This window comes from Ochotona curzoniae, unplaced genomic scaffold (genome assembly GCF_017591425.1).
Source record: "Ochotona curzoniae isolate NIBS_2020 unplaced genomic scaffold, NIBS_Ocur_1.0 scaffold_4683, whole genome shotgun sequence".
In the NCBI taxonomy this organism is placed as follows: domain Eukaryota; kingdom Metazoa; phylum Chordata; class Mammalia; order Lagomorpha; family Ochotonidae; genus Ochotona; species Ochotona curzoniae.
In genome coordinates this window covers 20,147,178-20,172,940 of record NW_024467121.1, presented here as the reverse complement: position 1 = coordinate 20,172,940, position 25,763 = coordinate 20,147,178, and the positions used below count along the sequence as shown (strand labels likewise).

Below are 25,763 nucleotides of genomic sequence, written 5' to 3'. Positions count from 1 at the left end.
CAAAGTGTGTGTTTGAAATGCGGCCCGGGTATGTGCTGTTCTCTGTGCTCCATGGGGTGCTGATTCCACTCTCGCCTGGTTAGCACGGCTATTTTTGGTGGCTCAATGCCTCCATGTTCAATAGGCTTGATTTCTCATACAGCTGGGGTAGCTTGGGTATGAAAATGCTCCCCTTCATCTTCTCAATTTCTCTCTGCTCCATGCAGCTGCACCAATGTGAGTGTGACACCATCATATCTCTCCAAGTGCTGGTCAAGTGTGACAGTTCCTATCATGTGCCCACATAGGAAAATAAGCACATTGTAACTTTATGAGGGAAAAAAAGAGACCCACCAAAGTCCCCAAGTGCTGTTTGTCTTTCTTACTCCACGGTGATGTGGGTGCTTGTCCACTTGCTTTACCTGTGACAAAAGGAGTTAATCCTGACTGTTGTCATCAACTGGAGTGCCACCTGTCTCAGAGATCTATGGCTCTGGGTAACAGTAACCCGTCAGTCTCCCCGGCTTCCCAGAGCAGAGTATTAAAAAGGGGTTCAGTAGCTGCAGAAGCAGGGAGCAGAAGCTTCTTCAGTTTCGTGAAGGGTTTTTGTTCCATCAAGCTACATCTTTTGCTGAACATTATGAAATAAATTTTAAGTAGGAAGTAAAGGGAAGGAAGGAAGAAGGCCTGTTATCCTACAAGTGGCCCGTTCCCCGCCCCAAGTTAACCCTAGAGTTATATTCAGAAGTTCCCTCCATTCCTCCAGAAGAAAATGCACCCTCCAGGCATTTGTAAGTATATTGGTCTGAATATATACCTGGAAGGAGATGGAACTGAGTTCCAATAGGAAACATTTGGTAACAAAGATTCAAAAGGTGCTGTGATTCAAACGGTGAACTCTAGGAGGCTGACCTTGCAGAAAGTAGCTGCCACTCCCAGGACTTGGGAGGACCAAGGGAAGAGATGAAGGGTTATGAGACTGAGATACGTGGAGGAAGAGCCCTGGGAAGCTGATGCTCAGGTCTCTGCAGACGGCAGGTCTGATGCAGTGTTTATGCTGAGACATATGGGGGTTAGGGGTTTGTCCTAAACTCTGAGAAGGTGATTCTGCCAGCTAGAGCTGCTGTCTGACAGTTAGCAGTGAAGCTATTCTGCCTGTGGGGGACTGACTACAAACTGAGGTCAACTTTGTCCACTTCTTTGGAAAACTGTACGGGGGGCCGGGTCACGGACACAGACCACCCACCCAGGTAACATGGTGCAGTGATGGTATTCTCAATAGAGAAGTGCCAGAGACAGTTATGATAAACTTGTCCATTTATTAGCAACCAAACACAAGCATATACAAGGTAGGGCCAAAGGTAAGCTCCAGGGTAGTAACAATATTTCTGTTGGATATAAGTATCTATTTCATATTATAAGTCCAGCCAATCAATATAACTGTCACATACTTTACCAGATGGCACTTTATAGCTCACCACAACTTAGGTTACTCACCTACATCCTGGAGTTGTTCATTACAAGATCACCACAAGATGCCTATGGGCAGGGGTAGGCAGGGGGAGGAGGCGACCAAGTTACTGGAAAGTACTCACATTGCCAGGACAAGCTGAGGAGGAGTGAAATACCCAGAGGAGCTTGGGCTTCTTGCCAATTGCATGTGTCCACAGAGGTCCCAAGCCATCTTTGAGACAGGAAAATGGTCTTAAAGAATACGCCAAAATTTGGGGGGGAGGGGATCTCAAGTCTATAGACACGCATCAAAATCATGTTCCCACTGCTCCTCACATAGGCTAAGTAAGCTGAGATCCATCCTGGCACTCGCTTGCCCACAGAACTGAATGCCCCTGGCAGGTGGAGGAGCAGGGCTGAGTCAAGGAGACAGGGGCTAGATAAGGAGTCAGCCCTGCAGCCTTGCAGTGCCTCTATCGCCCCCTATTGGTTGAGTCTAAAAGACTGTGGGGTCAAGGCTTAATGGAAATAGGAGTTTATGAGGGCAAATTTAAAACTGGGAAACAGAAGCTTGCTTATGGTGACTCATAAAGGCTTTGGTGGTGGCTCTGTAGAGGAGACTGTTTATCTTCCAGAAAGCTTGGCATCTTATGGCAACCCTCCCCCGAAAGTCCCTCTGTTAAGTCGGTCATCCTTAGTGTTTTTGTTCTTCAGCCTGTAGCTTCCTTCCCTTTAAAAAATGAAACCAATTGCATCTCCCTTTCTGTAGCATGCTTCCCTTTTAAAAACTAAAGAAATTACATGTCCCTTTCTGTGACTTCCTTACCTTTTTAGAATAAAACCTATTACATGCTCCCTTCACCCTGTCAGTAAAAATGATTGTTGTCTTTTTAAATGGTAGAGGAAAACTATAAAATGTGTTTTTATGGCAAAACTAATTCTTTTCACACTGGTGTGAAAATAAACATGACAGGTTAAGATTAAAATTAAACATTATAATGAGATAAGAGGAAATTCACAAGGATAAGACGAGAGAAATGTTCCAAGTGTGTAAACTAAAAAATTAATACACAGGGGGTCAGGGGAGAAATTGAAGGTAACAACTACAAAACTCAAGGATCTGGGGCAACTGATAAAGTCTCTGATGAAACAGACTACCTTGCTGGAGTCTGCATTTCCCCTGTCATGCCTCTGCTAGACATGAAGCACTTAGACCATTTCCTCTGCCTGAAATGGCCAGGGCCCTTCATGAAACCTTGCTTCTCTACCTTACCTGGCCAGGAGGTACACCCAGTGCATAATAGCAATTGCACAGCGGTTTCCTTCATAGCTTCTTCATGCAAGGCTCTTTAACATGTGCTCACACAGGATATTCAGTCCTTGTAGATATTCGTTTCTTGATTACACCCAACAAGCTCATCATATGTGTATCCAAGCAGCAATGGGATCTACTCCCCTGATATCCAGTGCTTTCAGTTACACCACCATCTTGACCCCTTAGCCTTTTGGGGAGGTGTGGGTATCTGGGTATCCAGCAAGCACATTCCCAAGAAGTGTGCTTTGTTGGAAGGATGGTGAGCATTGGAAAGTGCCAGATTGGAACAGCTGCCAGTCACCAAAAACTTAAAGAACTATCAAAACTATTAGGAAACAAGGCTGAGCTACTATGAGAGGTGTGCATGTGTGCGTGTGTGTGTGTGTGTGTGTGAGAGAGAGAGAGAGAGAGAGAGAGAGAGAGTGAGTGAGTGAGTTGGGGCACAGGGAGTTGGTATGGACAAAGAAGACTTTTCTGACCTTTTGGAATGGTTTGGAGATGTTTGCTGCTCAAAGGTAGTGTAGTTGATGCACTCATTTTCTAGGGTTAAATAAACTGTACATAGATTCTCGGGCATTCACAGGAAGTTGCCATTTTGAGCACCAAAGTTTGCATGGATTTGTGCATATGAGACAACCTTTAGTCCATAAAATGGTATAAAGCAATAACAATACACTGGTGGGTGTTTGCTATCCTGATTCAGATGCATTCCATGTTGAAGCACCTGGCCTGGAGTTCTAGTTCTGCTCCCAGCTTTAGTCACCTGCTAATGTGCACCCTGGAAGGCAGCAGGTGAAGGATTAAGAACTTTGATTCCTTCCACACATCAGGGGGATCTGGATGAGTTATTCTCTCCTGGGTTCAACTTGGTCCCTCCCTGGCTGTTGTCATCTAGGAGATGGATAAGCAGAAAGGAGTGCTCATTTTCTCACTCTTCTCTCTCTCAACCTTTCAAGGATGTAATATAAACAAAAAAGCTTTTTAAAAATATCAGTACAATAAACTTTGTCATTACTAGGATGATGGTTTATCTGTTTTCCCTGAATAATTTGGGTTTGTTTTTATGTGAGAACATAACGTTACTTGTACCTTTAAGAGTCCTCATGTGACCACCACGTAATACACTGAGTTTCCAATTTTCAGTTGTCTTAAAAAATGGAGTTCCTTCGTGTCCCCATGCAGAGAGCTTTCATTCCAGGCTTGCTGTTTTGCCACCTGGCAGCAGATTTCTGGGTAGGCTTCAGTATTAATAGGGGCAGTCCTGGGTTTTACTGGCAGGGACTTTAAGGACAACAGTGATAATTCTAGGATTCTCCCAGTCCTTTGGTTTCCAATCCGTGACAATCAAGTTGGAAGGCCACTGAGATCTCAGGGATGTCCTGCATTCTCCTGCCTGGCTTTGGTCTTCCTTTGAATCACTCCACCCTAAGTCAGATAAGATATATTTTTAACTTGGTAGTTACATTGTCGTATGGGGTACAGTTCCATAGGTACTGGGATTCCCTCCCACCCCTCCCCCCATGGTGGATTCCTCCACCCTGTTGTGGGACCTCAGTTCAAAATCAGTTGATACCCCTTCACCGCAAGCATATACCAGACTGTCAGATAAGATTTTAACCCAGCCCAATAAATGTAGTAGGGCTAGATGCAAGTGGTTGTGAATTTCCTGGTGCTCTACATCAGAACTCAACTTAGCATTCAGTAACCCGCCAGTTTACTGTAACCACAATTACAGTTGACATGGACTGAGAGGTTTCTATAGGCCAGCAATTCACATTAAAAGAGGTATTTCTGATCATAGCTCAAAAACGGTACCATGATACTCTTTGTACAATCATATGCAGGTTAATGGCTGTCCATATCTATCTAAGGGTTATATAGAAATAATATCCCTGTACTTATCTTTCACAATAAGATGGTATGGTTCTCTGTGGATACAAATGCTCCTCAACTTGGGTCTCAATAAACCCATTGTGAATTGAAAATATCTTAGGTTGAATGTAAATTAAGTAGACCCCTCTACCACTGAATAGTGTAGTTTGACCTAGCCTGTGTTAAATGTTCTCACAGCACTTACATCAGCCTACAGCTGGGCAAGATCACCCAACACAAAGCCTGTGTTATCAAAAAGTAGTGAATAGCTAATGTAATCTATTGAATACTGTGCTGAAGTAGAAAACAGAACCATACTCAAAACCAATATTGTAAAGACAAAAATATCTCAAGTGGAACAACTATACATCAGGGACCATGTGGTATACCCAATGGAAAATTTCAGAGTGTGGCAGACTGTGGTTTGTATTTTTAATTTGCTCAATGAAACCCAGGGCAGTGCTCTGTGTAGGCTTTCCTGACCCTTTGCATGCAGGAGGCTAATCCAAGGATTGTTACTACTATCTGTTTTATAATGGGAGGGATGCTCATAACAGGAGCAGCTTCCACTCTGGTCTTTTCCATCATGAATATTATCACTTTGGTGCTAACACTCATGTAGGGGATTGATTGGCCCCAGCTTGACTTCTGCAACATGGAACATCTGGAGTCTCACTGCAGGAAGAGTCTGTCTCAGTGTTCAAAACGGAGCAGATTTGTTAGTTATCCAAGGAGAAAGTAGAGTAAAGACATCAAGTGTGGGGAACCTGTTGACAGGTAGTTTTCAATCTTTAATTGCCACCCAAGTGCTCTTCTGGTTCCTGAATGCTACTGATTTTTATGCAAGGAAACACAAGGGAGACCTTTTACTTTTGTTAGTAAGATTCACCAATTTGTGTATTCTCTTACAAGGCTGACTTTTTTTAAAAAAAAAATCAACTGAAATCTTGAGCCAGATTCTGGATATTTTTTGTCTTATTCTTGCTCCATTTCTAATACTGGATTAGAATGGATAATATTCTTAACCTCTCTGGACTGACTTCTATTCAAACAAAAATAAGAATTAGGACATCCAAAGGATGCCCTAAAAACGAACATCAAGGGAATATGATAGACTATTTTTGATGTTATGAAAGGAAGAAATAGCATATTCTACTACTACTAATTCTCATTATTCTCTTTAAACCTGTCCTAAAAATAACTGCTTAAGGAATAGAGGAAAAATGCAATTGTGCGGAAAGGGGATTATTTATACTTCGACTAGCCAAGTGAATTTGGGGCATTTCTTCTAAAAACCTGTATGTGGTTCATAGTTTTCAGTTGGCAGGATCTGAAAAATCAGATATTTCTCAAAGAACATTTAAAATATCTAGAATACATTTTTTTTAAATTGCAGGGAATTAAGGAGATAAAGAGAAAATTTGAAATGTTGGATTTCAGAGTCTTTAGCCTCTGTATACCTCAGAGTAAAAGTTTCCATAGATGGGACCCCTCTCCATTTTCCCGTTTCCTCCTCACAGTGCCTTATAGAGTACCACGAAAAGAATAAGGCCCCACAAGGTTGATGAATGAGTGGAGGAATTTAGAGGTGCTTGAATCAGTCACTCAGTAAGTGATTTTGAGAAAGATGGACTCCCACTGAAACTGTTAGATATATCTTGACAATAAGATGCTAGACTGTCTGCCATTGTCTGTACCAGCAATGTCAGGACACACTTAAACAGAATGAAAGACTTAATGACTGCTTATGAAGTACAATACTGTTGTAATAATATGGGGGAAATAAGTTTGGAAGAGGGAATACTGGAAAGGGGCAGGGGAACAGACCCTATGGAATTATACCATAAAATTAAAAATAGAAGAGAAAAAAAGTGATTTTGGACATCACCTGATTGGTTTGTTGCCTGTTTTTTTTTTAACTTGTTGCTTACAGAAATTATTTGTAGAAAGTGTGTAAGAGGAAGATAAGTTGAAAATTAAAATTGAAGTCACAGAAATGCATGCTGAAGCACATATAAGTATTTGTATGTAATGTTATAGCCACATTTTTATAGCTCGACAAATAGTTGTGGTTTTTTTCTAATATTCTTCTGTGACTATTTTCTCAGGTAAAATATCATCAACGTTTTGTTATACTGACCCAGATATAATTAGATTTCCTTCCAGAATTGTGAACATTTAAATTTTCCCTGTGAATACTAACTCTGTAAAGCTTCAGGCTGTCCTAGGTGATTTCCATGGAGTATTTTACCAAATAAAGGAGGGAAGGCTATTCTCTAAGCTCTTTTGAGCTTTTAGAAGAAAGCCATGAAAGATTTGCTGGGTTCTCAATGCTTTCCAGCTCAAATCCAGATGTTTGTATTACAGTTTGATCACCCTTCAACAAATTCGACATAGTTTACTATATGATCCAGCAGTTCTGTGCTTAAAATTAAGAACAGGTACTCAAATACACAAACACATGTTCGCAGCAGCAGTATTCCCAACAGCCAAGTGGTGAATACAACTTTTATATCTCTTAGAAGATAAACGGTAAAATAATGATGGAGTATACACAGAGCAGGTATTACTCAGACATTAAAAGTAATGACGTACTGATGCGTGAAAGCACTTGAAAACACACTGAGTGAAAGAAACAAACAATAAAATGTCACATACCACTGGGTTCCATCCATAGGAAATGCCAAAGCAGGTGGTTTCATTGAGACAAGATGCAGATGGTGGGTGTCAGAGACTAGGAGGAGGAAGGAATAGGACATCACTGCTTGCTGGGTTTGGGGTTTCCTTTGGGATGATGAAAATCACTAGGTTAGGTTAGGTTAGATTAGACTAGAGTTGGTAGTTGCACAGAATCTAGGGTGGGCCAAGTATCACTGAACTGTTCACTTTAAATGGTTAATTTTGTATTACATAAATTCAGAAAATTTTTAAAAGGGAAAAAGGCAAATCCAGAATATGTGAAATTGACATTCACTAAAAAGAGAGTTATGATGTGATAGGTATTGTGTGTTAGGTTCAGCTGACCCTTGGGGTGTCTGCATTTCATATTGGAGTGCCTGGGCTCTGGTCTTAGCTGCTCCACTCCCGTTTCAGCATCCTGCTAATATGCCTGGGAAGCAGAATGTGATGGACTGTGGATTTGAGTTCCTGCCTCCCATGTCTGAAACTAGGATGGAGTTCCTGGTTTCTAGCTTTAAACTAGTCTAGATTTGGAACTGTTGTAGCTGTTTGAGGAGTGAACCAGCAGATTGAAAATCAATTTCAGTCTTCTTCCCTCTCTTTCCCTCCCTTCCCCTCCCCTCCCTTCCCCTCTCCTCCCTTCCCCTCTCCTCCCTTCCCCTCTCCTTCCCTCCTTTCCCCTCTTCTCCTGTCCCCTCCCCTCTCTTCTTCTCTCCCCAGTTTCAGTTTGTATCTCTTTATCTAACCCACTCTGTAATAACACTGCTTCAAATAAATAAATAGGGGCTGGTGTTGTGGTGCGTCAGGTTAAGCTGCTACCTTGGATGTTAGCATTCCATGAGCACCAGTTCAAGTCCCAGCTTCTCCACTTCAGATTTAGCTCCGTGCTAATGTGCCTGGAAGGGGATGGGTGGATAGGGAAAACAACAGCAAATGGCACGCATGTTTGGGCCTCTGTATTCACAAGAGAGACTGAGATGGCGTTCTAGGCTCCTAGTTTCATTCTGGACAGGTCCTGGGTATTGCAGGAACTTGGAGAGTGAGCCAGCAGATGAAGATTCTCTTTCGGTCTGTCAGTCTTACTCCCACATTCTTGCTCTCCTTTTCAAAGAAGTAAAAGTTAACAATCTTTTCAATAAAGACCCAAGGTACAGCATGTGACACATACGTAACTTAGCACAGTCAACACAACAGAGAAGTGAGAGACACAGCTGGGAGGGGTGAAGGTGATGTGCAGGGGTAAAGAACAGAGCAGATGAATGCGAACAGTTCCTCTGCAAATAGTGAAGGGCTTTTTTTGAAGGTCTGCATCCTGGATTAGGTTTCTCTCCATGAAAGTATGGAACGGATCTTCAGTGAGTGCTCCCCTCACCTCCAAACACACACTCTATGCAAACAAGAGAGGGCAGCCGCCAGCCCAGGTATCAGCTGGCAGCCCTGGCAGCAGATGATTTGTTATGGGGTACAAGGGCATGACAGGAAGTTCCCTTGGGTCTTCATTTACAGGTCTATGCTCTCATCAATATATACAGCTAATTATATACTGTGACTCATAAAATTTGATTTCCTGGGTCAGACATTTGGCATAGCTGACAAGATGCCGCCTGGGATGCCCACATATCACGTACAGCAGCTCTACTCCCTGTTCCTGTTCCCTGACAGTGTGCATACTAGGAGTGAACAGGTTGTGGCTTAAACAGTTAAGTCACTGATACCTGTATAGGAAACCTGATATGATTCCAGCATCCTGGTTTTGATCCAACTGTCACAGGCATTTGCAGCAATGAATTAGTAGACGGATGGTAGCAAGTGTTCTTTCTCTCTTTCTATTAGACATAATCTTCAAGGAATTACAGAAAGAATGGGAATATTTCTAGTTTGCATTAACCTTGATGCAGGAACAATTTTATGGAAGCACAGGAATAGTAAGAGATCAATATTAATCATAGAACCACTTAAAAAACGGAGGGGAGCCAAGAAGTCTTGAAAAGGAATGACATGTCCTGCAGCCTCATCCACCTGAGAGGTCTACCATTGTCTTAGAAAGAGGCATCTGAAATTGGTGTTAGAATTTCACAGCTGTATTTCTAAGCATATATCTGTTCTGAAGATATAGACTAGCCATCTGTGACCGATAGTACACACACACACACACACACACACACACACACATGCATGTACAAGAGGAGTTTAAAATTTTCACAGAAAATTTTTATTGTGACAAATAAAACTGCACATGGATTTCAAAACCTGCAACCAAATAAGTTTCTTTCAATTTGATTTTTAAAAGAACTTTCAAAGTGTTCTCGTGTGTGTGTGTGTTTAGTTTATTACTAATGTGCCTACGTTTAACATAACTGACCATCTATATGGTTTGTTCTGTGATACAGCTTTTTCCTTTGATTCTTTTCCTTTAGGAAGGCTCAGGTTTGTAAAAATTCCTGTAATTTTTGTTGAGGAGGCAGATTGAAGCATGGAGAGATCTGAATGGCAGTTCTGCAGAAGCAGTACTCCTGTGCAGAGATGCCTGTGGACCATTGTGGTTGTGACTGCGTCTACTGTTTCTCTTGCCTGTCTTTAAACATAATCTGTTCTTTCACTCTTCTGTATCTGCCACCAGAATCTCCAGATTCTGCTTTTTTGCGGGGGAGGGGGTTGCCAGGGGAAATCCAGACCACCACGTCCAGAACTTGCTGAGGTCTTCTCCGGTGATTCCCATTGTAGCTGTGTCCCCATTATCTGCATCCTTCCAGCCTTACCAGTCATGCTACATCCTCTTGCAGCTTTTCCTAGGCCATGTTTTCATGTTCCCAAATACTTTCTGGTCTTTGTTCTACCCAACTAAATTGTAAATTCCTTGAAGATTGGTCTCAGTGTTGTTCTGCTTTGATTCCTGTGGCTTTTCATTCATTCCACAAGTTTTCACTTCATACTCGGTGTGTGATAAGACACTGAAAGGATTAAAAAGCGAAGCAGTATGACATTTCTGTCTGCTGGGAGATTAGGCTCTCGTTGTTAAGACAAGGTCTCCAGATCTGAAACCTTTAAGTAAAAATGTCAGCAAAGGCTCTCCCATGCGTCAACACACAACTCACAACATGAGGCTTATTGATTGGTGCGTTGGTTTTCATTGATAGGTTGCCTCTTAATTAATCAGTCAGAAGAAAAGAAAGGTAAAGTACAATTCATTGGCTTACCAATAGTCCAAATGTCTTATAAGTCATCTGTGGAATATGCTGTGGAGGAACATAGGTGGATGAATATGCTCTTTCCCTGATCCTGGTGGCCAGAAATCTTATTCAAACAGAAACGAAAATTAGCCATGCTTAGCCCAGAGTAGAATTTCTGAAAACAGGATTTAACTTGACCTAGATATTGACAGGGATAACAATGTAGTCCTTGAGGTTAGAGTCAGCAAATATGGGTTGTTATTCTTTCTTTCTCTTTGTGGCATTGCTGTCTGTGCAAATATATTTAGTTCACATTGCTATGTACACAGCACTGACAACTGTAGCCTTTTGCAGTGATTATAAATGTAATGGTGAAAACATAAATTATCCTTTGGTGACCCTGAAAGAAAAATGCAATTCAAAAATGCTTACAACGTTTTTCAAGGCCTTTACTATGTTTTGTTTTTAGATGCAATAGCCAGGAGAGTTGTTAGTTCCTGCAAGCTCATGGAAGAGAAGTCATACCTTGGTAACGACATGCTCACTGATGTACTTGAGCTTACTGTTTTATACTGTGATGTGGACAAAAAGACTCTTCCTTGAAGAGACTTAAACAGGGAGAGAAATCAAATAAACCTAAGAGACGTTGAAACTCTTAAAAACAGAGGATGGTGCTTAAATTCACTGGGAGATCTGAAGAGGTTGATGAAAGCAAGTACAGGGTGTGGGTGTTGGCCCAGCTGTTAAATCACCATTAGAGAGGAACACATCCCACAACAGGGTGCCTACCTTGAGTGCTAACTTTTTAACTTCTGATCCAACTTTCTACTAATTCACATCCTGGGTTCCTGCCATTTATGTGTGAGACTGTCATGGAGTTCCAGGCTTTGTGGCCCTAAGTTCTACATGGCCCACTGAGCTGCGCTGGGCATCTGGAGAGTGAGCCAACAGTAGAAGACCTCTCTCACTCTCTTTACCTTTCTTTCTCTTTCTACCTTTCAAAAAAAAATGAAAGCAAATTTAAAAAAATTTAAAGAGAAAGTGAAGCAAACTTATCACACAATAAGATACGAACTTTGACTTCTGTTAGCAAAGCTTTGTTACGTGGATTTTACTTCCTGACTGTGTTTTTACAGTTTCTCTCTCTTTTTTCTTTTCTTTCTTTTTTTGGTCTATGTTATGTAGGTTGTAAGGGCTGTTATTTTCAATGAGCTGGTCAAGTTCTTTCAGCATCTGTCAAATAACATGAACACCATATTTGTGACATACGGAAGTTTGAAATGGTGGTATATGTGAAGCTAAATACAAACCTGTTAGAATTCTTATAACATGGACCTGGCGATAGCATGCCTATTTTTCTAGATCCAGAAAAATGATGTTCTACAGAGCTTGGAGCATAAAAAAATCAGAATCACATTGGATAATAAGACAATGGTAACTTCAGAGATAAACAACTCCCAGGGAAGCTACATGTACCTTGGGTGGGAGCTCAGAACTGGTGATTATTAGCAGCTAAGGCTTAAAATGTGAAGAGTCAAGAGCAGTAGGGGTTAAGACCTGGATGAAGTCTTGAGATGTGAAAGGGCAGTATAATGGAAGTGGTAGCTAGTGAGAACATAATTGTAAAGAGAAAATAGAAAATAGGAATTGAAGCAGCACCTAGGAAATGAGTATAGAAAGGATTTGAATCACTTATAAGGAGATGGAACTTATACAAGGAGGAAAAAAGATCCTGCCAGTTGAGCTGAGAAATTCCATCTAAATATGAAAGCAAGGAATGTGTTCTGTAGCTGGAAATATTCATCAATGTGTTAAATGTCACACATTCTAAAAATATGGGATAAATTTCAACAACCCGATAGTTAAGAACTGATGATTGAGATTTTGCTTTTATGATGCTACAGCAATTCGGATGGTTCTTAAGTCTCCATAGCAACAGCCAGACACTACTTTTTGCTCTTCTGTGTAGTCACAGGGTGTCTGATGCATTGCATGGGAAGCATAGAGAAGCATTTGATTGTGTTTGCTAATTAGTGACACAAGAGCCCAGGGGTCACCATGGAGCACTCTTATTAGGATTGGACCTGGGCCTTGTAAACTAGAGCTATCCCTGATGACTTTTCTTCTGGGAGTTGATGCATATATTGGATGCTGTCCTTTGCCTTAATTGTCACTGCTCCATATCGTAGTGTTCTATCAATTACATGTCCATTTTGATAAAATCTTAAGCAGACATCCCCTCTACTAGTAAGGTCCAGTTGCTTTAAAAGTTGCCACCATTCAAGTCAGCACTGTGTCAAAGCAGATTAGATTGATAGCTGTGCTACTGGCATCGCATTTGGGAACAAGTTGACTCCCAGCTGCTCTACTTCCAGGCCAGATCCCTATTAATGTTCCCGGGAAAGCAGCAGAAGATAGTCCAAGTACTTGGGCCACTGCCACATGCTTGGGAGACCTGGATGGAGTTCTGGTCCAGCCCTGGCTATTGCAGCCATCTGGGGAGTCAGCTGGCAGATGGAAGATCTCTCCCTCATTCTACCTTTCAAATAAGTAAATCAATCTTAATAAAAAGAAGTTGCCACCAATAAAAGAATGTTGCTCACTAACCATGAAGTCACCATTTTTGCTTGAGGATGGGCAGCATACTAATATGCAACCATAGGGCATGCTGTTGTATCATGAACATTAAACAAATCACTGTTCATAGCTGTTCCTCAGGCTTCCCATCTGTGAAATGTGAGTGATTACTAAAGTCTTTTCTTATTCAAAGGGTAATATCTGGAAGAAATTCAGAAATATTTTATGAAACAAAATTTGGAAGCTACAGAGAAAGCTCATTTGCCTTTGGTTTATATATGGGAGATTCTGAGATCTTGACCTTGAGTCAGAACACCATGAAGCTTGCACGTGGGTAAGACGGAAAGGATTCTCCTGAGTTCTCATTAAATTTACAAGGGTTTCTATGCTGGACAGAGTGAAGCTTCCAGCACTTTTAACATCATTTTCATTAATGAGTGTCAGGCTGAGTTAAAGTCTATGTAAATACATCTTCATGTTGGCTGTTTTTCAGTGGGAGTCAGGCAGTTATGGGCCTTAGTCCTACATGGTGACACTAGCATTTATTACCTAAATCAATTCATTTTTTGTAATGAGAGGACATTTATTTCAAACAAGAGTATTTATATGTATAAGGCTGTCGATAAGTATTTTATCTCTTCATCTTTTTATCTGTTCAAGTAAAACTTATATGTCTAGCATTTTGATATGTGCATTTAAAAGGTAAGCTAATGATGCAAGCATGTGTAGCACTGTGTGGATAAGATTTTAGCAGTGTTCCAGTGTCACTGAAGTATTAAGCTCTTCTTCAGGAAACTCTCTCTATATCTCTTTCTTTCTTTCTTTCTTTCTTTCTTTCTTTCTTTCTTTCTTTCTTTCTTTCTTTCTTTCTGTCTGTCTGTCTGTCCAGTGATAGAAATACTAAGAGCTATGGCACCTTGTGCTTGAGGGCTAAACTATCGTTGAAGTTAAAAGATCCCTACCAAAGAAGTTAACCTCAGCTAAATGTCAAATAGGTAGCATAGATAAGCAAAAGTGACCTGGGTTGCTCAGAAAAACTTTCTGGAAGAAAGAAGACTTTGAAGAGAGCTGGTATCTGCTGAATAGTTAGCAAGTAATGGACACTGAGCCCTTTGCCAGCTTTATCTCATTGGTGAAGGGTAGCTTCTTGATAAAGGGGTTAGAAATGTAGAAGTGTGAAAGTGGATATGATGGGATAAGAGTTTGGTAGGGGATAAAGGATATTAAGAGGAGAGAAGATAAAAAGTAACTTTAAAAGCCAAAAGGCATTTATGTAATGCGAAGTCTGAAATCTTTAATAGGGAATGCTGTGTACCCAATTGTACAATGTGAGAGTAAAACACTCAAAACTGGGAGAAGCAGGCAGACTGCTGAAATAACCCAGAATGTAGATAAATGCATTCTCAAGGGCTAAGTAACCTTTCTTCTCTCTTGAGGGTGTATGAATATAGGCAAGAAGGAAGAGGAGGAAGAAGCTGTTCCTGTGGGTTACACTCAGGTGAGCTCGACCTTAAGAGCATCAGAGTCCTCCCGCCACGGACCTGCAGTGGCCTACACCGATGCCTGGTGCAATGCCCTGTTGACAGTGGACCTTGGACAACTGACTCTTTGAGCTTGCCTTTTTATAACTCTTGACATGGGAGTTCTGCTCCAACTGTGCTCTTGCATGCTGTACTCTTTGGAGCTCTCACTAAGTCTACTTCTGCCCCACTGCCATTAGCATTTTGTCCCGCTCTGAATGGAACCTTGCAGGGCTCTCTCTGCTGGGTCCTACCCAGCTTAAACCTACTCTTTTGAGATTAATCTAGATTCTGTTTCCCTGTTGTTTGGTACAGTTGCCACCATCACTTCGCTTCAGAGTCACTGAACAATGACTCCCTGATGCTGCTGCTGGCATTATGTTGCTGCTGGAATTGCCTCTACCCTTGGCTGCTGGCAGTTGGTGCCACCGCCACTCATTCTTCCCCAGGCTTCAGCTCTGCTCAGACCCAAGCCATCCCCTCAACTCCGAGCCATCCCCTCACCTCTTCTGGGCAGAGCCTCACAGATAGACACTCTAAAATCAAAGCCGTGGCTCCTTTAGTCAGCTCCATCTGCACAGTTAAGAGCTCTCCTCGAAGTCCCTTACCCACAAGCTACCTTCTTTCTACAGATATTACTCTTTTGTTTTTGTTTTTCCTATCAGAAGATGTCTCTCTAATTTTAGGATCTAATTCCATACTTTATACAAATATTCAGAGATGAACTTGAATCAGGGGGAAAAAACCTCGTAGTGTGGCAGACTTTGCCAGAGCTCTAGGCCTACCTCTACTCCAAAATTCTGATCTTTAGGACCCTTTTTCACTTAGAGGGGTACCTACTTTCCCAAGAACCCTTGATAGATGCTGGGATTAGTCATACATGTTTCTCTCCTGAGGTGCCTAGGAGTAAATGAAAAATCCAGAGAATGCATCTCTGAATTCTTCCAGGATCTCAGGGAAGCAACAGCCTTATGTAAATGAGTCTTCCGGACCTCTTGAAGGAGGCATGCAAGTTAGACCCCACAGTAGCTATAGGCTATAATACCTTGTTATACTCATAGTGGGAAACAGCAGTATGAAAGATGGTTTCTGAATTAGGAAACCGGATGGTTTCTGAGTGAGGAAAAACCTGTCCAGACGCAGACTCCGGTGAAGGAAAGATCCCCCAGCAGAATGGCCTTGAGTAGGCCAAACAAATTAGCAAAATCAAGGCTCAGGCACCCAGATTCAAAGCATTCCTTTCTCCTAGGCATTGTTTTCTTTCCTTCCAAGTGCTTTGCTTATGTAACTGTCCAAACAGACTCGGACGTGAAGGGGAAGCACCCTCAATTGCTTTAGTGGGTCGTGTTGGTTTACATTTGCATTTTACCTGCACAGTTCCATCCTGGCTATCCTTGTTTAAGAATGTGGTAAAAGGAAATCTAACATTTCCTTCAAATAGTAAGAAAGCAGCTGAACCCTTGTTACCCAAACTTCTCGCCTTCCCTTCCTTATCCAGAACCCATGTGCCACACATCTGGATTCTTGAAAGGAGGATTTAGGATTTTTGTTTTGCTCAGAGGTTAAAGAGAAGCGCCACTTTGGCCAGCCTGAGCATTACTTTTTCATGAGCACAGTGCCCTGTAAAAATACTTCAGTATCAAGTTTCCTCAACTTGGCAAAAGCACTTTTTTCAACATGTGAAATGTCGTGATTCTTTCTGCTTTTAAAACTAGAGCAAAGTAGGCTATCAGTGGCAGGAAGAAGCTAGTTTGGTAACCAATATCATTCAACATGCTGGATACAGGAAATGTGTTCAGGGATAAGAGCATGGTGTGTGTGTGTGTGTGTGTGTGTGTGTGTGTGTGTGTGTGTGTGTACACGCGTGCGCGCTCAAGTCTTATGTTATTTCTATTGGAAAGGCAGATTTACAGAGAGAAGGAAAGAGAGAGAGAGAGAATGAATGAGAATGAGAGAATCTTCTATCTGTTGGTTCATTCCCTCAGTAGCAATAACAGCTGGAGCTGAGCTAATCCAATCCAAAGCCAGAAGCCAGGAGCTTCTAATGGGTCTCCGGGTGGGTGCAGGGTCTCAAGGTTTGGGCTTCTGCTGCTGCTTTCCCAGGCCACAAGCAGTGAGCTGGATGGGAAGTGGAGCAGCTGGATCACAAACCAGCACCCATTTGGGATCCCGGCGATTGCAAAGCATTGATTTAGCCATTGGGCTATTTGCACAAGGCCTGGTTTTGTGGCTTTTTTGGTTAACTCCTTCTCTCAAAGAATAACTGTATTAAACATAATTAAAAACCAAAGTAGAATCTTGGTAAATAAAACTGTGTTTCTGTATCTGTGTTTCATATCTCATAATTTCTCTCAGTTCCTGTGATTAATTGTCATCATATATAAAGTCAATATTATTTGCAACTTACTTTTTTTTTTTGGCTTCAGGCTGAAGTTTCAGAGTTGGAAAAACAGATTTTACCATAGCTAAGGCAGATATATTTCTCATGTCTCATCAGAATATCCCAACTGACTTGGTCACCTCAAATGTGGGTGGCTCTTTTCCTATTTATGAAGCAAAAAAAAAAAAAGATAGTTTTCACTTTTAAGGAACATATTTAACTATAAAGATTAAGATAATAGTTTGCAAAATAGATAGAATTCAGTTCCAGGTTTGGAGATAAAACATGCCCATCAATATCTGCCATTAATTCATTATTTTGACACAGCAAGAAATTGAATGGAGCAATTATTTCTTTGTGTGCCTCAGGTGAAAACTGGACAAAGAAATTCAAGACACAAGATTGATTTTTAAAACTCCTCAGAGCTATGGTAGCACATTGAAGCTTATTTATTATATGAAAGGCCACATTATAAATATAATTAGGTGATCCCACTGCTGTTAATCAAAGGAACCATCAAGCATTGTACAGCTAGGACCCATTCCTCCTTATACAATTAAATAATTTAGAAGAATGTGCTTTCATGATATAAAATAATTTCTTGCAAATTTTAAGTAAATGAATATGCAACTTCCAGAGAGCCCACTGAAGATGCCAGGTGAACTATGCTGCCATGCTATTCCATTCATGCGTAATGTGTAAATATTTTTAAACAGATATAAAGTAGATAAAAAGTTTTAAATTGAAAAAAAATGTGCTCTGAGACCATGTAAGCTGGAGATCACCTACCAGCACTCTATAAACGCCAAGATTCATTGTTTTATTCTCCAATATCAGAATATTTTCTTCCTATACTTGCTTTACACCCACTGGTCTCCTTACTCTAAACTTTTTGTTGGCTCCCGTATTCCTCCATCCCTGTCCTACAATTCTGAGAGCTCAGTACCTCAACAATCAGCCAGTCCCTTTAGGGAACCGTGCACCCAGCTTCAAGAGTAGTTCCTTCTATGGAGCCTTCATCAGCAATCCCATGGGAAAGTAGCTCTTCCTCTAGTCTCTGGTTCCACTTTACTTCTCCTTGTTGGTTCTTCCTTGGTACAATTCTGATGGAGCAACCCTGTCACCTCCAGCTCTAGGAGTTCAAGAGACACAACCAGGGTTCTTCCCCCTGGTAACCTCAGACAGAGGCTTTGATTGGATCTGGTGTATAATAGGTTCATGTGACAGAAGTGTGGCTTGCTCAATTCCATAGTGTCCAATACAGAGGCTGATGAAATGCTTTTAGGATAGGATGTAGGGGCCTGAAAGTCCAGGATGGACATTCTGGAGGAAAAAATTTCTTATTATACAGTTTGAAGGTGCAAGGCAAGTATACTAAATTGATATCATGTAGATTTCCATCTCTGTCACTATTATTTTGGTCTCCTCTCCATGTCAGTTTTGTTAAGTAATCAAGGGATAGTTTGGGACTGGTTTTAAGTTTGCTTTTTGCTAAGAAAAAAGTCCAAAGAACTAAGATAATGTTTGAAACCTAAAGCTTGATCAATGATGAACGTTTTGGGGGAAACATTTAAAACATTTTTATATTGGTCATTTTATAATGTGTATAAATCAAAACGTTTTCATTCCTTAAATATGTAACCAGCATTTTGGGGAAAATATAAGTTTAATTTGATGCAAAAAATCATTCAGACTGTGTATATGAGGGGTATTCAAAAAGTTCTTGGAAAGTATATTAGGAAAAATTAGACATTGACATAAAATATAAAGTTTGCACTAAAATAATGTTTGGGGCCAGTGCGATGGCTCAGTGACTAAATTTTTGCCTTGCATGTGCTGGAGTCCCATATGGACAGTGGTTCATGTCTCAGCTGCTCCACTTTCCATCCAGCTCCCTGCTTGCGACCTGGCAAAGCAGTGGAGGATGGCCCAAGACCTTGGGACCCTGTGTCATGTGAGAGACCTGGAGGAAGCTCCTGGCTTCTGGCTTTAGTTGGCTCAGCTCTGGCCAGTTGCAGTCACTTGGGGAGTGAGCCGACAGACAGAGGATCTCTCTCTGTCTCTCCTTCTCTCTATGAATCTGGTTTCCCAATAAAAAGAAATGAATCTTTAAAAATTCTTGGGATTGCATTTTTCCATGGCCTTTTCAAAGTATTCTTCAATCTTTATTTTTCCAATAATAAAATGCTCTCCTACTTAATTTCCTTTAGCACAGTTCTGCTTTTAGAACCTGAAACTAAATAGCCCACAAGAATCAGGAGGTCTTAAAGATGCTGTCTACCTGCCAAGACTGCTTTGCAGGGAGGTGAGTGGAGAGCCTTCCAGGTGCATCTGGCTGCTTCCTGCTCCCTGGGGCACTGCTTCTACCCAGCACATCTTTCACATTTTCTGCCTGTGCTCTCCGAGGTCTGAGCAAGCACTAGAGCAGTGATCTGGGGCTGGAGCAGCTGTTGATTTTCTCCCTCTTGACAAAAGCACTTAAGCCAAACACACTTTAACGAAACACTTCTCTTCAGAGACTGCCAAAAATACTGTCACTCTGTTCTTTATTTTCATAAAGCACAGGGGTACGTAGAGACCCATTTCCACCTAAAGCCTTCATGGTAATGAAAAAAAGGATAGTTTTATTGTTCCCACGGTGTGGCAGGTTGATTTCATTTTTTTTTTTCCTGAAAGAACTGCTCAAGGCAGAAGTCTCCCAGGGCTAGATTCTAATTAACTGCCTTACCGATTGCTGATAACTTTATGCAATTCTATTCTTTAGAAAATGGGCCAGAAGATCGAAAAGATCATAAAGACAAGGTGACTGATCAACCAAGACCTGGGACCCAACTCTTGGCTTTTGTTTAGTCTGCTACAATTGTAGCACATTGTGAATAAAATACTCTAAGCTCCACTCCTGTTGTTCAGTACTGTAGAGACACTGGTGTGTGTGTCTGGGAGCTAAGACTTTGCTCTGGAAATCCGGAAAAGCAGGTCTCACACAGCAAATCCCCTGCACAATGAGTATTGCTGCAGTGGTTGAATAGGAAAAACTTGAAATGGGGAATTAGAAGGCCTGTATTTTAAGCTTACGGTTCTTACTCCACTCTTTTTTTTTTTTTTTAAGATTTATTTATCTTTATTGGAAAGTTAAATATACAGAGAGGAGGAGAGGCAGAGAGGGAAATCTTTTCTCTGATGATTCATTCCTCAAGTGACCACAATGGCCAGCACTGCGCCGATACAAAGCCAGGAGCCAGGAACTTGTTCCAGGTCTCCCATGCAGGTGCAGGGTCCCAAGGCTTTGGGTTGTCCTCAACTGCTTTCCCAGGCCACAAGCAGGGAGTTGGATGGGAAGTGGGGTTGCCGGGATTAAAAGTGGCACCCACATGGGATCCTAGCACGTTCAAGACAAGAACTTTAGCTGCTAGGCTACCGCGCCAGGCCCTCTGACTCCACTCTTGAGGAACTTTGTGTTCATATAACAATTACACTGCATAGGACCATACACATGTTTGCATGCAGTCTTTAGATCCAGGCTGGGGTCAGCTGATATTGGTTGGTTTTGCTCTTCTGCTTTTCCTTTACTTCCCCACCATCCCTGTTGAGTGTACCCAAACTTCAGACTAACCTGGGTGTGTCTTTCCCATGAACATTTGTGAGCTTCTGTTTGCATCATGCATATTTTTATCTCATTGACTGAAATAAATCATCAGGCCATACCCAGAGACAAAGTATAGCAAAACTATGTAGGAAATGGCATGGACAGCAAAAGGATTTAGTGATTGTGACCAAATGATGCCATTTAACAATGTACTTGTTTCTCTCACTCTCAAGTCACCTTTTAAATGAGAAAAATAATATACCATTAAAAATTAAATGAGATGACACTTAAAAGTGCCTCACCCAAACCCTCAAACAAAATTGATGCTTAGTAAATGTTAACTTCCTTCTATTTGCTTCTCTAACCCTATAAAATAAAAATAATACCTGCCACGCCTAATGAGAGTATTGTATGTTTTTGTTTTGTTTTGTTTTTGCAAAGTGGCACTTGTGAATTTCTTGAAGGAATATCAATTGATGTATAGTTTTATTACAGTAACTTACACTTACCTATACATAGACACAGCTAAGTTCATGTGGACGTTAAAGCAAAATCTTCATTTTGAGCATTGCAGTTTACCATGCAGTAAGTGCAAATGTTCTTGGTGATTGGTTCAAATATTTATATTGTAAGATAAAGCAAGTATGTATTGCTGGGCATGCAGGTCAGGGCCAGAGATGATAAGAGGGTTAGATGGAGGTGTGTAGTGGAGAATTAAGGAACTCTCTCATTTTTGCCCAAGATACTTGTAACTGATTTAGGGAGAAGGTGTTTTTTAAGCCAATGTTATAGTGAGACTGTTTCTAAATAAGAAGTGGATGGGGTAGCACAGAGGATATTATCTAAATGGTGGTTGGGTCACAGTCCTCTTAGCGTAATAAATCGAAAACTGTTTATGAAGCAGGGCAATATAATCTCCGAATAATGAACCTTGATTGTGCAGCTAGCAGTGATCCCCTGAGACTCCCAATGAACCTAAAGAAATAAACCCTGTAAATGGCCAGAGAAAGATAGGAAATTTGAGCCTCTTCAGACCTAATGGCTTTTGTGACACAGGTACTCCTGGTCTAGAGAAGTTGATTACAAAGTAATCACATCTTTGCCACTCAGCTCTTTGCATCAAAATTGGGAAGAATGGCTCCAAGGACAGGGCATTTTTAAGAGAGATCCTGGATGCAGGAACGGACCCTCTGGGGGTCAGGGGTCCCCAACATACTGTGCAAACTCCTGTAGCAAGAATTCAGCTCTGACTCCTTTTCCCTCCATGGCAAACTTAATTGACATTTTACCAGTTTCTCCACATTTAGTATTCATTGACTTTTTCCTCTAAGGCTTAGTTCATCTCAGATTTTTAAGTCCTGCTCATACAGAAGCTGAAGGAATTCTTCCAGAACATGAGTTCTCCAGCAGAGCTTGCCCCTAGTACTGTGGCATCTGAGATGGAAAATGCAGCTTGTTCTCACTTGTGGATATTTTGGCCACATTCTTCACTGCCAGGAGCATAAACATAGGATGGTTGTTCTTCATGGTTGTTCTTCACTGATATCACATACTTCTTTCCAAGGTCTGAGCATTTTTAAAATCCCTCCACAACCATTACTTCCCCTTTAGTCCCTCACCTTCTTAAAACACACACACACACACACACACACACATACACACGTTATACATACATGTAAACCATGATTGTGGGTCTCAGAAATACAGGTAATAATTTGATTGGAATCTTCTGTTATATAAATGGCTGTTTATTTTTGATAAATACAAAACTTTTTCTTGATAAATGCCTAACTTAAGGTGGATGGCCACAATGGCAAGAGCTAGACCAGTTCGCAGCTAGGAGCCAGGAGCTGCTTCTGGGTCAGCTATGTGGATGTAGGGCCCAGGGCTTTGGGGCCATCCTCTGCTGCTTTTCCAGGCAATAGCAGGGAGCTGGGTCAGAATTGAAACAGCCAAACTGGAGACACAGGTGGAGGATTAGCCTGCTACATTGCTGTGCAAGCCTTCTTGATCTTTATCTTCAACATCAGCATCAATAAACTCTTAAGAACTGAGGATGCTGTTTGGTTCCAGGGATTTAATTTAGTCAGGGGTCCCTAAGATGGCTGCAAAAACATAGTGAACACCCCAAAGTTCATAGCCAGGAGGGCTGGCATGCAAAGAACTTCAGTGATGCATTCATGCAGTATATTAAACTTATTTCCTAAAATCCATTTTTCCTGGTTCAGGAGGCTGTTTGATACCAAACAGTATATTTGGACTTCATCAAAAACCCATAAGCTTTAACTATATAATCAATATTTTGTCCTTCCTTTCTGTACTTTCTTTCTTTGCTTTGTTTCATTTGAAGGTCAGAGTTACACAGTGAGAGGGAGAGACTGAGGGATAATCTTCCACCTACTGATTCATCCCCAAAGGGCTACATTGACTGGGGCTAGACAAGGCTGAAGCCAGGAGTTTGATGCATCTTCCAGGTCTGCTTAGTAGGTGGCAGGGGTTGAAGGACTTGAGCCATATTCTGCTGCTTTTCCCAGGTTAATAAAGGGACTGGATCAGAAGTGTAGCAGCCAGGACACCAAATGGCATCTGGATAGGATGCTGGCACTACAGGCCGCAGCTTTACTCACTATACCATAATGCTGATTCTCTTTTAAGTTCTACATAGTCCACACATCTCTTCCACCCACTTTAAAGGGAGTTTTTGGAAGATTTAGGGTCAGAGAGGGGATTGGAATGTGGGGGTGGAGAGGTTGTTGTGCCAAAGACAAACACAAGTTAAGAGAAAGCTTTTGAGAAGTAAGTATGACTGGAAATCATGGTGAGAAGGTTGTTTGAGGGAATTTGAAGGGAATGAATGCTTTAGAACAGGTTGAAAGTCAGAAAGCAAAACATGGGTGTAGCTTATTCCAGTTACTCCATTTAGCTCTCATCCTGTTGAAGCGGAATGAGAGATGCCTTAGCAATGAGCTGTGGCAAGCCAGGTTTAATGTCCCAGGGCCAGAACCAGGGGCAGGTGAGTGATGGCATCTCTACCACAAATCAGTAAGAGTGATTTCCTTCCCTACCTGCCCATCCCCCTCTCCCGATGAAATCTTTGAGGGGGATAGAGGCTTGGGAAAGAGGGAAGGGAGTGGGATTCAAGATGGAGGTGAAGGAAGGAAACTCTTGCAAGAACAAATCAGTTTTTTCTTTCCGCAAGGAAAGTGATCATAGGTATCCAAATAGGAAAGGAGTCACCCAGACAGTAGAGCTGGGAGTGTGGAAGCAGGAATCTGACTAGAAGGTTTATAATGCTACGGGAGGATCAGGTAACTTCAGTAGAGGCTGGTAGGAATAATGCTGTGATAGATGGAAGATATGATGAGTTGGTTGAGTTTCTGACAACTCCTCTACAGGGTCCTGGGGACAGGGCCTGTTATGCCCTGTCCTCCACTATATCATCAGAATATAGAAAAGATGTTGTAATTATTTGTTGAGTGAATGAATAAACCAAAGGTTGCAGAATCCTAAACACTAAGATGCTGAATAAAAAAAAAAAAAACGTTGTTAAGACAAAGGAGATAAGGGCCATGGGCTGCAGAAATGGAAATGATGTTTCCTATTAGGACAGGGTGAGTGACATATGGAGGCTTCTGAAGGTTCATCAAGATATTAACATTCTGATCAAAGGCTGTGAGTAACTGGGCAAATAAGAATGAAGTTACACACTTGAACCTAAGGTGAAGTAGACAAGGGCTAGGAAAAGAACATAGGAGATTAGCCAAGGATGTGAATGTAGGGAAGAGGCTGAGTAACATAATTGATGTAGTTTCTGAAGTTCTTCAGAATGTAGTTATGCCTACTGCAGGAGAAAGACGTGACTTAATTGTAGGTTAACACCATCAATTAATGGTTGCATTTGGAAAACAGTGTGTATTACCCTACCTTAGAAGTATTTTAAGGCATCAGGTACAAGAATAGCAGATAGCAGGAGGGGTAAGTCACATCTCAAGGGCATCAACCTTGAAGATTATTGAGGGTTCACATATGGGGCATATGTGGGGATGAATCATATGTGTGATGTGAATGTATCCTTGTACCCTTATACTGACAGGAATGTCCTAGCTCCGATGAAGGAGTCACTACTTGAAATAGAGGTGGTAAAAAAAGTAAATAAATAAATAAATAAACTCCCCCATAGAGAATTCTTCAAGCATAAGGAAATTTGAGAAAAATTCATCTTTCAACTTCATTAGACTCTGACCCAGGTCGTTGCCATTTTTCTTTCCTTGTCAACTTTTTCCACATGACCAATAATGCTGAATGAAGCAGTCAATCTTGATTTATTTCGAGTCTGGGACAGCACACATACTTATTATTTAATGCTCAGCTGTTCAGGAATGGAGTCCATAAATCAATGTTCAATACTTTCACTAAGAAGAATCTGCACTTACATGCTTGTAAGCATCTGGTCAAACTACCAAAATTTCAGTCAACTAGCTGTTGTTGCAACACTGGGATGAACACATGAATATTTAGAAACACTAACATGGTAGAGATTTTTTTTCAGCTTTCTACACACAAGCCGACAAGGCAGCTAAGTTGCTGGTATCAACTTGGAGACATTCCCACCAGTGAGGGTCCCATTTCTTCAAAGAGGAATGAATGAATGAATGAATGAATGAGTGAATGCATGCATGCATGCAGAATAGTCTGCTCCAGAGGAAATCAGCTGCAGAGCTAAAGTTAAAGGTGGCAGAATGCTCAGCAAAGCTCAGCTCCCCTAGTCTCCTGTCCGGGGAAATCTGCCCTGTGAGTTGGTTCAGATCACTTTTCTTGGCTCAGATGTGTAACCCAAGACGGGGATCATTTGTCAAATGAGTGTGGCACGCAGAGAGCTATAGGGAGATTATGGAAAGACAGAGGGAGGAGAGAGTGCGGGAGAAGAGAAAAAGGGGGAAAGAGGGCGAGGAGCAGGCACAGCGCTTTTCAGGCACTCGAGATTCAAGTTAGAACCGGTGGTGGTGCAGTCGCGCCACCCCGGAAAGGGGGAGCTGCTGGCAGCTCCCGACATGGCTCTTTTCATGTGGGATGCTTAAGGACAGCTGGCAGACAGAGTAACTTGCAGAGGAGAGAAACTGGCATGAGGATTCCGCCAAAATGGAAGGGCTCCTGTCTCCAATGAGGACGAAGGTAAGAGAAGTGTGGCTCGGTTTCCTTTGCCTTCGCTTGGAGGTACTGAAAAGATTGCCTG

At 41.5% G+C, this 25,763-nt stretch overlaps 1 protein-coding gene across 2 annotated transcripts in view; it reads left to right on the top strand.

Annotated features, from left to right (window-relative positions):
- Positions 1-25,763, top strand: part of FRMD4A (FERM domain containing 4A) — a 546,990-nt gene that overhangs the window by 110,464 nt on the left and 410,763 nt on the right. Inside the window, exon 1 of one of the 2 annotated variants that reach the window (XM_040967963.1) lies at positions 25,512-25,702. The exons of the other annotated variant lie outside the window; for it this stretch is intronic. Within the exon in view, the coding sequence (XP_040823897.1) occupies positions 25,670-25,702 (33 nt within the window). The 5' untranslated portion in view covers positions 25,512-25,669. Of the gene's footprint in view, positions 1-25,511; positions 25,703-25,763 lie in introns of those variants that run through there. 2 annotated transcript variants of the gene reach the window in all.